This window comes from Primulina eburnea, chromosome 10, assembly GCF_022965805.1.
Source record: "Primulina eburnea isolate SZY01 chromosome 10, ASM2296580v1, whole genome shotgun sequence".
NCBI lineage: Eukaryota > Viridiplantae > Streptophyta > Magnoliopsida > Lamiales > Gesneriaceae > Primulina > Primulina eburnea.
In genome coordinates this window covers 4286227-4300161 of record NC_133110.1, presented here as the reverse complement: position 1 = coordinate 4300161, position 13935 = coordinate 4286227, and the positions used below count along the sequence as shown (strand labels likewise).

Genomic DNA, 13935 nt, shown 5'->3' with positions numbered 1-13935 from the left:
TCTTCTGTTATTGGTGTTCTATATAACCGACATAAGAGTACTAGATTTGTTAGATATAAAGGAGGTTCAGTCCGGCCTACCATTTTCTTGTCTTCCACTTTGGGCAATATGTATGAGTGCACCTGTTGTTGTTAGAAATTCCTAGGAGAATTTCTCATCATAGTATGAGCTTTCCAAGGAAATATATTTTAAACGATGAATCTGGAAACCTGAACGTATTTTTCATGTAAATTTGGAAATCTAAATGAAAACATTTGTTAGTTTTATGATCCCGGCCATGTTTTCTCTAGCAAGCCGCCGATTGATATACAGTAGAGCTACATATCAGATCAAATGAACAGAAAGCACGAGGACTGTATTTTATATATGAATTAATATTACAGCACATGTATATCTATCTATAAAATACGATGAACTGATGAGGAATATATATAGCACTTTCTGAAACATGACACAAATTAAGGACTAACAATCATACCTCACATGATCAACAGGAAAAAGCTGAAAAACATAAAACGGAAAGGAAATTTATATTAAGTTGTAGGTATAGGTAAGCTGCCAGGACAGTTAACATGGAAGAACAGCTTTATTTTTCTTCCACAACTCCCGACAGATCAATATATCTCGTCCTGTAAAGAGACGGACAAAACCCTGGAAACAGATCCTTGAGGAACGAACAAGTTCGGTGAAAATCCGGCGCTTTATCGCTCCTCGGACTGGTAATGGCTGGTAAGAATTGATATTCTTCATGCTCTTGAGTTTGGTGATAGCCTTGTCCGAAGAAAGCAATATCACTGCTACTGCCATCTTCTTCTTCTCCTCCTTCTCGTTGGAACGATCAGAATCGAACATTGTGTTGTATCAACAAAAATGTGCACTCTGTTAATTCCTCATGTATTTCACATTAATTGGCGCTTTCGCCAATCCTTAATGAGATCCATATGTTTGGTGTAAATATGGATTTATATTAATTAATTAATTTTTTTTACATACAAATAAGGGTTAACGAAGTTTCATTTGATGCTAAAAAAATTTACTATATATGTTAACATCGTTTGACAGAAGAGAGAAAACGCTACATTTATACTTAAAAAATAACAAGAAAATAGTGAGACTTGATAAAAACATACAAAAAAAGGCAACAAATAAAGCGCAAATATGCTATTATAGAATGTTTGTATATGTATATGATTATGCATCGGGGAGACGAAGGAATTTGAAATGTCCGGTTGATTTTTTTTTGTCTAAATTAGAGGTGTAAATGAACCGAGGCGAACATAATATTAGTGAATATTGAATGCTCAAATTAGGCTCGAATTAAGTATATTCAAGTTTGAGTTCGATTCGAAGCTGTGAATTTTTAGATTTTTTTTGCTCGAGTTTGAATTCGGCTAAAAAGCTTCGAACCTATTCGCGAACTAGAAGGCTAAAACACCTAAAACTCGAAGTGTATATATATATTTAATATACAATTATATTATAATAATAAATATTAAAGCTCACGAACGATCGCGAACTATCTAACAAAATAATTTTGGTTCGAGTTCCGCTAAAAAAACTTTGAACATGTTCGAGTTCGACTCGAATTCGATAAAATCGAATATTTATCGAGGTAAATCAAAAAGTTCGTGACGCGGCTCGATTCATTTATAGTTATGACCCACATATATTTGACGGTTTTGATTAATTGAAGAAGTAGAAATCGAATTATTTTAAAGATACTCATCCAAAGAGACACTTCATTAATATGATATAAAATCAGTTAAACATTACAGGGTTACATCAAAAGAACAATAATTGACAGGTTTATGTCTCAAATATAGCTTGGATGATAGGATATGAATTTTGAGCCTATTACACAAGTTTTGTTCAGTATAATTTATCTGATCAGTGTGATTTACAAATTATTATGTCAACTTTTTAAGCTTAATCAGAATACATTAAAAAAAAAAAAAGTAACAATTGTCGGTTCCAAGAATTTAAAAAAAAAAGATGATGATAATTGAGAGATCGATTAGGATTGACAAAAAAATCCAGTTGTCCAGGCCAGCTTTGAATACAACCTATCACCCAACAATATCCCACAGTCGGTCCCCGAAATAGCTTTAACTCAAATCAACGGCCAAGATCACTCTGATGGAGCTTTGTCCACCTCAATTTTCATGCACCTAGTCTTCATTAGCGACACACGGGAATATACCATTCATTAGATTCATTTTAAATTATCTATTGTATATATAATTTCATTTATTGGTAATATTACCTTATATATATTTTTTTATCACGTTGAACCTGCCGCCGATATTCTTTCTTAGATAAGTGTCTGAATTTACTATATGTAATAGTTTATCAATTACGTTTGTCAGATAAATTATACTGAATAAACTTTGTGTTGTAAGTTCATCCGATAAAATATTGATAGAAAAATCAAACATCTAACTATCGATCCAAACGTTGACATGCTCCACTAATTCAAACATACACCCAGATACTATTTTTTTTTATTTTTCTTAATTTATATTAGATTCGCTACGTTTAATAAATAAAATAATCTTGATTAGAAATAATTTTGTACATTAGATAAGAGAAAGATTGATAAATATCCTCCTTATCTCACGTTTGGCGTTTTTTTAGAAATCTCATGATAATATCATGAGTCTATGATAACTAATTTTATACAAGGATAAAATATCACTTTTATGAGATGTGATAATTTTAATTTAATGATAAAAAATACCATAAATAACTTAATTGCTCTCAATATAAATTGCATCCTATATATGATCAAGTTCTAAATTAGTAACACTAGATGATAATTATATAAATGATTTTTATAAATCTCTCCTTAGTAGGTACAAATTAAAATCAAATAAATATTTTTATTTATTTTTATATTATATAATATCATAATTATATAAATGAACTCGAGATAAGTATATAAATGATTTTTATAAATCTCAATAAAATTATTAATATCACTCGATTAACCTTAAAAATTGATATTTGACTTGACTCACAAAATCAATAGCTCAATTATCATATTATATAATATATAAAATTATGTTAGAATAAATAAATCATGCACGCATTGTCGGCACATGAACAGATAAGAAATATGAACTCAACCAACAACATTGAAATTATAAAATTTATTATTATAATGTTAATTTTGTCATTACAATATAATATATAAATTTAATGATTTTACTAAATCATAATAACATTAATATAATATCTTATATTTTATTATTCTTATATTATATATCATGTTTATATTACGATGTGTACCAAAGATATTGCTCGAAATAGCCACGTCAGCTAACGCTGGACAGCCCCACCACCACCATGGCTCCAAGCGATTCAGTTTATTTAACCCCCCACGTTATTCTGCAGTTTCTGCTTGCACTTTGAATCAATCATTTGTCTTCTTCGTTTTGACTATATTGCCCTTTTCATTTTTTCTGGCGAAAAAGTTATGTTACGTCTTTACCCTCCCTCAACAGAAGACAAGGGCCTCGCCATCACCATTATTTTGATTTCAAGAGACCCTTAAATATCCAATTTACCCTCCAACAAGATTGAGTTACCTCGAAGACCAAGCATCATATCATGTCATATAAGAAAGTGTGGACAAACCATGACAAATTCAAATTTATTTAAATAACATAATATATATAGACATATCACATAACTATTTTTTTAGACGCTCTGATCAGTCAATCTTGTGAAACATTCTCTTATTTGAGTAATTCATGAAAAATTATTAATTTTTAGAGCAACTCGAGTACCTTTGATGCCTCTTCTCCAAGCATGCAAGTATCATAATTCATGATACGATGTGCAACATTCATTCTAACTAATTCTATTTTGTGTATGCATAATAACAATATCTCTATCTGACGAGATACAATCAGGGACGGATTTAGTGTAGGGCGAACGGGGGCCACGGTCCCCCCAAAAAATTTAAAAAAAGTTTTTAGTATATATTAATTTTTTTTAAACTAAATATATAAACAGATATATATACATATGGCCCCCCTCAAATGAATGATACGTCCATGTATCTCAGTGGCTAAAGTCAATTATAACGTTTGATCCGCCCGCCCGAGTTCGAAACCTGAAGAAACCTTTTTTTTTGCTTAGCGACGGTCCTAGATCCGCCCCTGGATACAATATCACACAAGGAGACATAAACTCAATAATTAGCAAACGAACATTACAACCTCAGTGGTCTAAAGTGTAATATAAAAAAAATTTATAACTGATGAAATCTGATGAAAGAGTCGACCAACAAATAGAGAAATCGAACGAAAAAATGATTATATATCAGTAGAATACAAGAAAATGAAGTAACTATGTGAAATAATCAGATAACTCGGTAGAATTATTTATTCTAGCAAGCACATAATTGTCAAAACTCAATTTAAAATTAATATTAGAATGTTTTTAACTTCAGAAAATAAAAATAAAATAATTTTGAAAATTTGATTATTGTATAAAATAAATTTAGGGGTGGGCATAAAACCCGAAAAACCGAAAAAAACCGATCGAACCGAATAATTCGGTTTACATGGTTCGGTTTTATCGGTTTTTCGATCGGTTATGGTTTTAAAATTTATGAAATTCGGTTTTTCGGTTCGGTTTTCGGTTTTCATCCCCGAAAAAACCGAAAAACCGAACCGGCCATATTATTGTTAAGTATAAGGTTTTTATGTATAATGTGTCATATTATTGTTTAGTATAAGACTTTTTATGTATAATGGACCTATTAAGATTTAAGAACTTAATATCATTAACTCTCAATTTTCAATCCGATTGTTTTTTCTTCTTTCTCACCATTCACCAGTCGATGTTTTCTTTTCTTTTTTGTATATATTTCTTTAATTTTTTATATAAAAAATTAAGTCCCACAAATTAAATGTTTGAAAAATACTATGATTTAGATTTTAAAGACATAAAGTGACGTATAATTTTATTTCGTAACAAATTTTAGCTAACCGTATATAACCGACCGTATAAACCGAACCGAACTACAAAAAAATCGAACCGAACCGTAATAAAATGGTTCGGTTTTGGACTAGAGATATGCAAAACCGAAAACCGAAAAACCAAATCATTGTAGAATAAACCGGACCGAACCGGCCGTTGCCCACCCTAGGTATAAATCACCTTTGTTGTGTTTCGGCGGAATTTAATACTAATGTGCTCCACATGGTTGCCTGTGGCTGGTCATTTCGGTAATTTCATCTGCCCATGTAAAGGATAGAAACCAGTCTTTGTAGAAGAAGAACACACGACATGACCTTTTATAGAAACCAGCATCCAAATTTCCGCTCATAATTCTACTCTACAGCACAGTTTTGCTTCAATACGATCTCGCCATCATCAATCCGACATCCTTCGAACAAGGTAATCCTTCTCTTTCATCGTTCTTAAATGCTTCAAATCTTGTTCTGGCTCTGTAATGGGATCAAATTTTGACTGTTTTGATCACTGCTACTCTAGATTTTCGCTTAAGTTTATTGACACCAACTTGTTCAAGATCTATGGGTTTTCCCTTCTGATCTTTCTGGAATCTCTTGTTTGAATCTGGGATTGTTAAGTATGGTGTTTCTCGAGCATAATGCTCTGTTTGGTTTTTGCCTTATAAAATCTGGAACCGGCTTTGTTACTGTTGGAATATATATTTTTTTTCAAACTTTGTATATGCCTAGTTAACTAATGTCCTGGATCCAATGTTAGTAAATCAAGACTTGAAGTTGATTTCTCGGGCTTTTTTATACATATGTCTCAGATTTGCTGACTCCGTTTACTGATTGCTTTGATTCAGTTGAAAATGGGGTGATTTTTTTTTAAATTTTTGTGTAATTGCTTTGTGCTTTTGCGGATCTGTCTAGGATTCATTTTTCTGGGATGGAATCGAATAATGGAGCTCAACTTGAAGAAGAAAAGAAGCATAGCACAGAGAGAATTAATGGGGAAGAGTCAACTTTGGTTGACACAGAAAATATCAGCCACAGTGAACCGGGTTCTGATGGAAATGAAGTGTACAAAGATTTGGTAAAGGAAAAAGAGAGTGTTGATTCATCTGGACCAGCAGCCAAATTGTCTGAATGCGCATTAAAAAGTAGAGCACCAACTCAGAGTAAACGAGATTTCAGTGGTAATGGTCCAAAGAACAATAAATCATCCAAGAATCAATCTACTAGCTCGAAGGGATCGGATTGTGCTTGGCCGGAATACTAAGCCTAGTTTGAGTCAGAGCCTCTCGTTTCCAGCCAAAGGCCGCCACTCGGATGTTATGAAAAGAAGCGTTGATACATATCCGTTGAAGTCATCACAGAAAAATGGTGCAAAAGCAGAGCAGTTTAAGGGCGTAACAAGTTCAGGGAACGCACCAAAGATTCGTCAATCTTGGGTAAGCCTTAATTTCGGCATGATTTTGCAATATTTTTCTTGCTTTCTCATTATCTTTTCTGACAATGGAGCAATTGTGCGTGGCTGGTTCAGCCAGTAAAACAAATAAATGTGAATGGGAATGAGACAAATCCGGGTTCTGATGGGTATGTCACGGTGGCCTTTCTTTATACTTCATTGGTTTTTGTTACTTGAGAATCTCGTGATTTAATGAAATCTTTCTTTGAATGATGCTCTGATTGTTGATTATTTGTTTATATTTGAAGATTGGATGGAAAGAATTTGAAACATATCAACGTGTTGCCTGTTAAGGAGGAGGATGATACCGGTTCCATTACTTCATCGTATTGTTTCTGATTAGACTTCATTATCTTCCGTTTTCTTGTCTGAAATTTCTTTCCCCTATCGAACAGAAATGTTGATGAATTTGCATGACTTGAACAGAAATGCTACTTCTCAACAGAAGACTAATGTCTCAGCATTCCCTTTTAGATTGGAAGAGCGCGCTGAAAAGAGAAAAGAGGTCGACTATGTACCATACATATCTCAATTTTTTTCAAAAAAAATATTGAACCTTGCTATGAATAACATGCTATTGATCATCAGTTTTATTCGAATATTGAGAAGAAAATACATGCCAAGGAAGTTGAAGTGAGCAATCTGGAAGCAAAATCCAAGGTGCGAACTGACAGGAAACAAATGTGCTGTTAAATTCTCATACCTAAGATGGAATTTGGTTTGTTCATGATTTATGTTCTTGTGTTTGATCTGTTAGGAAAATCAAGAGGCAGAAATTAAGCAATTGAGGAAGAGTTTGACATTTAAAGCTACACCTATGCCGAGTTTCTACAAAGATCCTCCTCCAAAACCTGAACTTAAGAAGGTATACGAGACCCGTAAATCTTGATGATCAACTTGATCTTTTTATTTTGTTTTTTCGTTTGATCAGATACCAACTACACGACCCGTATCTCCTAAGCTTGGAAGGCGTAAAAGCACTGAATACGCTTCTAGGAACTCGCTCGGAAATGGAGGTTCCACTCACAGTCCAAGCGTAACTAAAGAAAATCACGTGTTGGACAAGGCTTCTGAGGCAAATGGTGATAAGGGTAATGTCGTTTCGGTAAAGAAATCCATCAAAAGCTCACTATCCAAACCTCGTACTCAACAATCTTTGGCTGCTAAAAAAGTAAAGAACGGAGACACTGAGAAAAAAGAAGTACAAATCAATGCATCTAGCTCAGAAGAAATCCGAGAACTAGAGAATCAGATTGAAGAATGTCCATAAAATAATTTTTCCAATGAAAATGGAGCATTTCTTGGTTCAACAACTTCGGTGGTAATTGCTTCTGAAGTTGGTGTTCAAGCTTAAAGGGATTTTATTTATTATTTATTAATCAAACTTTAAATTGTGGTTCTTGCAAAAGTTCAGTCTGAAGTTTTCCTTTTTGTTGTGAATATTGCTGTTATATGTTAATGTTTTGAGTCATATACATATGTTGTCTGCTGTATATTACAATGATATGTAAAAATGAGAGGCTTAATTTTATCATATTTTGATATTCTTATCATTTGTTGTACTAAATTTTAATTTTATTTTTTACGATTTCTTATTTTTCAAATATTTCCTTTTTTTACATTGACATAATTTTAATTGAATAAATTTTGAAAGTATAAATTAGCTGGGTCCGAATCATGGACTATATAATTTTGGGCCCTGAAGGTGAATTTTCTATACTTAAAAATAAAATAAAACGTGTTAAAAAGGTAATCAAACAAGGCCTAATATTTTTTTAAAAATTTTCATGATTTTGGCCATGTCAGTAGAAATAGATTCCTTGAGACATTTGGTGGGATCCATAAAAAGATATTGCACAGTTGTGAAATCGAAGAGAAATTTTCAGAGACATTATTTATTATTTTAAGTTCTTTAGGTCATAAATCTATTCAATAAACTCCAGCCACGAGATCAAATCATTGTCTATTAATTTGTAAAAATAATTTGAAAACACAAACTTTTTCCCTCATATTTTGAAATATTGGAGGCTTTTTGCTTTACTTTCTCTTTTTTTTTTTTTTGCTTAGATGAATTTTACTATACGTAATATAGCTTTTACTCTCATCAAATACGTAACTTATGAGAACATCAGTGTCAAAAAAAATTTATTCGATAAATTTAATGGTTTCAAACAAAAAATCTAAGTTATTAGACGAAAACCAAATTTCGACAAATTACAAAACTAAAACTTAAAACAACCAACTTACACTACTAAAATTACAATTTTATTACTAAAAACAATACCACAATAGTAGTAGTTATCGGAAAATTTCCCTCCTAACAAATACGATCCGTTTCGAGTTTAATTAATTTTGACCGATTTTAAGCTTCAAAATTTGGGAGGTCTAAATTTTTTTTTAAAATAATAATTATGATGTATCAAATTTTCACCCAAAAAAAAATCAAGTAAAGGCAAATATAGATATTTTTTAAAAAAATTAACATATTGGCCTTATTGCAGCACGCATAAGGAAAAAAAGAAATATAATTCAGGCTTGGTGGTCAAGTTTGAAACTTTCCGAGTCTCCAATCAAAGAATAAAACTGGAGCTTGGAATTGTAAAGTCCCCACAAAACTAATAATTCCCATGTGACGCAGCTCGGTTCTCATTCATTCTAACGTGATTATTAATAGTTTCAAATGTAATTAATAAATACGGTTATTAATTAAAAAATGGTAAAAATGAAACAAATTGAAATAAAATATTTAATGGATGGATGGTGTAATAATTAGTGAAAGCAAAACGAGGTTGTGCCAATAATTGTTGTTGATTTTTGGAGATTGGACATGGCACCTTACGTGAAAAGCATTGTACCATCTACCATTTTTATGTCTTTTTCACTTATACCATTTATAATTAAAAACGTCTCACAGTTTCATACATAGAATTGATATTATGGGACATCGTTGAGGTATGTCCATGTATTACATGTGATCTGTAACAAGTGGAAGTTACGTCAACGATGTTTATTTAGGTGTTCACGGTGGATGTTCGTGAAATTATACATCTTTATATATGGGTAACTTTTTGTTTTTGTTATTATAATATTATATGGTTAAATAAAAGGATATGGAGATGGCTTGACAAAATGAAAGAAAAGATACAAGAATATGGTGGATGATTTAAAAAAGTCAAGCTTTTTGTTCCTTAGTTTTGTAGCACTTCATTTATTAATCATACAACAACTTTTATATCATAAAAAATGGAATCTTACTAAATGTAATTCATGTTAATAAAGCATTTTTTGAATAAATAAAGTCAACAATTCATAATTATAATTATAATAAAATGATAGTTAAACATACAGGGTTTATGTTAAGATAGAGACGTATACCTAACTCAATCTTAAAAACTAGCTCGAGGGGAGAAGATTGTCAAAGTCCATATATACAACTATCAAAGATTATATTCAATCGATGTAAGACAACTAATATACCCATTTCACGTCCTATGAATGAACATTTGGAGCGTGAAATTTACGAATAACCGAACTACAAGCAAAATAGGTGGTCCAACTATACGCAGTCCAATATATAACGATAGAACCTAAGCTTTGATTCTATGTTGAGAATGAGACTTGAACCTAATTCAACCTAAAAATTAGCTCAATAAATAAAGATGGTCCAAACACATATATATAACTCCCAAATATTTTATCCAATGAATATGTAACAAGTAACAATTTCTTTGAATACAACATAGAAACAATGAATAAGGAATTATTTTTTCGTTTTCCCTTTAATTAGTTTTTTTATAGCCGGGAGTTTTGTCTTAATATCATGAATAATTAATATAAGAGCAAACGAAGGAAATTAAATATTTTGCACACTGTCGGCAGGAGGAAGAAAACCCTTAATTACAAATAAAAAATACACACTTACTTACAGTTTTTTAAAAAAAAAAAAAAAAAATTGAAACAAAAACCTCTACTCTCGAGGGTTCGAGTGTCTACTTCAATGCAAGCAGTCAAGCACCGACACCAAACCACCCCTTTATGGCCATTCTCTAACAAAGAACTGCAATTTTAAATAAATAAATTGTTTATAAAACATATTACTACAATGTAACAATTTTAATTTAACTAGGGAAAATCGAATATTTCACTTACCATTTCTTGAAACATTGTGTATCCTTTTACATCATCATTATTATTATTATTATAGTTTTCATCCACATTTCCGAAGTATAAACTTTAATAACAGCTAGAGAAACGAGAGTCTTGTCCGACAGACCCAAGCAATGTACATGCCATTTCTAACAATTTTCCTGCACACAAAAAATTGTAAGAAGCTGCAAAATGCAAAAACATACAAATATAATAATTTGATTAAATAATTAAAATCCCTTTTCAAACTTAGGAAACTAAACTGCATTAAACATATAGTTATGAAAATTCCACAAAGATTAATTATAGAACTTTTAGTTCTCAAAAACCCATGCAAATTTTGTGTGTGTGTTTCATTCTCTAAAGTTTTGAACATAATTGTTGGTGCAATCTTAAACTCATTGCCACCGACGGAAGAGGGAGAAATAAATTTGATGCCTACTTTTATTTTATACACATAAAGGAAATAATTAAGATACATTTCTCTGTCAACAACTGTACATAAATTCACTGAAAGCCACAACAAACCAAATTGAACAACTCATAAAAAAACAGGCTGGTCTGAAAGTTGATGCCTAAAATCAAGACTTGTATTATTCCACACAGCTAAGCTGCTATGGTTTTTATGACTCTGTGCATGTTCTGTTATATTGTTTCGGCCAATATGATAGACCGAATAATTTACATGTAACATAGATATTACAACATCTAACATGTTAATGTATGCAGACAAAGGATCCAAGAAACAGTCCTTGATGTGTGGATCTCACGTGTATCTTGTACACATGTACACGGCAAGACACCGAATTTCAATTCACACATGGTCCCTTTTGTATTAAGGAAAACTAGACCCATACAACAAAGCCATACAGGCTCAACAGAATTAAGTCCATTGATTTTGTGCACCAAATTCTTTTATAATATCAAGAAAGTTATTTTTGGTGTTCCCTACAGCATGGACTCGAGCCCCCAACCGACAGAAGCAAATGCCTAAACAGTCCCCCCCAAAAAAAAACTAGCAAAATTTTAGCGTAAAAAGGGTAGTGAAAGTGAAATATGGTGATTATTACAGCCAGCCTAATGGATTTCTTGCCGCCAAGGTATTGAGATAGGTGAATTTTCTGAACATGTCGTCATTTTTAAGAACCAGAAAGGTAACTTTTGCGGTGGTTAAACATAGGCATGGACAGGTTCGTTAGCAGGTGAAGACCCAATTTTAATGGTGGTGCCTAACACCCAAACGACGCAAGAAGTTAAATAACATGGCAGCTGTAAAGCCTAATGCTAGTGTTCCTCGTTGACTCATCCATCACCACCATATTCGGTGGCAATTAATGACCCCCGGGGACTACCTGAATCCCCATCGATTCACAGATTCCGGTAGTTATCTTCAACTACTTAATTAACAAAAAGGGTAATTAAGAACAGTGAATAGATAAACATCGTACCTCTTTTTGGTTTGGAAGCAATCTTGGCAACAGGAGAAGCTTTAGGAGGAAGCTTGCTTTCATCCGGCGGAAACAGGACCCCATCAATTCCCTGAACAGAGATCCTCCCGTCTGTATAGATATCAGGGTCAAATAGGTAGGCGGATCCTTCTCCTTGCCCGAATTTGACCGACCCGTCGGCCTCCTCTGCCGCCACCTTATGCGGCAGTCTCAATGTATCGTACTTCACCTTCCCAAATCTCCTCACCGCATTGTACATACTTTCCTCCGTTTGGTATTCGGGAATCAGGTGATAATACATGATTTGTTCCGGGGCACCGGGTTCACTTAATTGGTCTGTAGTCAATTTCGCCATGGCTTCATCGTTTGGAGCTAATACTGTGAGCACGTACCCTTCTGACACTAATCTTCCCATTTCGGAAGCCAACGAGGTGAGATTCACCAAGATATCCGCCATTTCGTTGTATCCTCCGTAATGCAGGAGGGTTTGAATAAAGTCTTTGACCTGACTCTCGCCGTCAAAGTGGTGGTGCGGCCCTCCAGGACCGGGAGCCGGTGCCGGAGCCAGGGACGGACCGGGAGCCAAAGCGTCGAATATGGGCAAAACCGGAGAAGAACCGACTGGTACAGGCGGCGCCGGTTTCTTCAGCCTGTGGGTCCTTGGGTCAACTTCCGGTGCACCTTCCGGTAAAATGGCGGAGGTTTCCCTCAAGTTCCGCCGCGCATTGAAATCTTGTTGTACAGATTTCGGAACCAACAATCTCTCAATGCCGTGAATGATTCCATCTGGACGAACTATGTCATCTGATTTGACAACCTTCGCCATTCCCACAATTTTCTCACCATTCTTCCCGTTCAGTTGAATCTTCTCACCCATCGCATCACGGCAGAGGCTGGCATGAAGAACAGACTTCTTGTTCAACTCCACCGGCCAATGTCTGGACTCAATGCGAGCTGGAATAATATGGAAGAGAAGAAGATTTTGCAGCGATTTGAGATTTCCCGGCTCAAGCAAGAAACGCTTAAACTCCGGGTCCAAACCCCGTTCCAGAGCCTGGTTCTCAGGAGCAAAAATGGTGATATTATGCTTAGAAACAGCTTCTTCGAGAGTCTGAAGCAAGAGCGCTTTCTCCACAAGCTCCGATAGTTCGGTGTAGTGAGAATCCAAAAGGGCCTACAAGAACTGAATTGGAGTTGATTTGTGGCGCCACATTTGATGACGGGTTTTCAGGCAATGCAGAAGCTGTGATAGCCAAAAAAGCGAAAAGGGTGAAGAAAAGAAGATTAGGGACGCCATAGATCTGAGAATCCATGGCGTTTGAGGAGTGAAATGGGTTGGTGTGTCTCAGTGTAGAAGAAGATTAATAGAATTGTTCCTTTCTCTGTTTGTGGAGAACGAGGAACGAAACAGTGGGGTTCGTGTCTTGCTTTGCTTTGCTGTGTAATGTAATAATATTACGTGTTGTATTTACTGTTTCCTCCTTTTGTTTTGTATTTTTTTTTATAAAATACTTCTTTAATATAGGTCATAATAAGTACATAGACGAGTATATTTATTATGAAAATAATATTTTTATTATAAAAAATTATCATTTTTATAATTAATTTAAATTGAAACTCGTATTGTAAAATTGATTTAAGAAACGATTTCATAAATTTTGTTGTGTTAATATTAACTTTGATTAATTAATTCTCAAGATATTCTAATAAATAACTTGCCATTTTTCGCATTAATCAAACAAGCAAGAGTTGAGAAGAATAAATAATTCCCTGTGTGAAATTTCTATAAATGTAATCATAAATTTTGTATTTATATATATATATATATATATATATATATATATATATATTTAAACAATAGTTTAAAAAACAAAAATTAAAATTTAACACCGAAGAAAAATAAGAT

The 13935-nt window shown here is 33.4% G+C and overlaps 1 protein-coding gene and 1 pseudogene across 1 annotated transcript; one reads left to right on the top strand and one right to left on the bottom strand.

The window, feature by feature from the left end:
- The first annotated feature begins 5249 nt into the window (after positions 1 to 5249).
- LOC140842653 (protein WVD2-like 4) lies at positions 5250 to 7988 on the top strand. The gene is given in 9 exon segments (XM_073210704.1): positions 5250 to 5409; positions 5898 to 6213; positions 6215 to 6418; positions 6511 to 6563; positions 6684 to 6761; positions 6862 to 6940; positions 7024 to 7095; positions 7193 to 7300; positions 7367 to 7988. Coding segments are annotated over 8 exon segments (1233 nt in total). The 5' UTR covers positions 5250 to 5409; positions 5898 to 5913; the 3' UTR covers positions 7706 to 7988.
- A 2322-nt stretch (positions 7989 to 10310) lies between these two features.
- On the bottom strand, positions 10311 to 13470 carry LOC140842651 (fasciclin-like arabinogalactan protein 17; annotated as a pseudogene).
- Between the last annotated feature and the right edge of the window lie 465 nt (positions 13471 to 13935).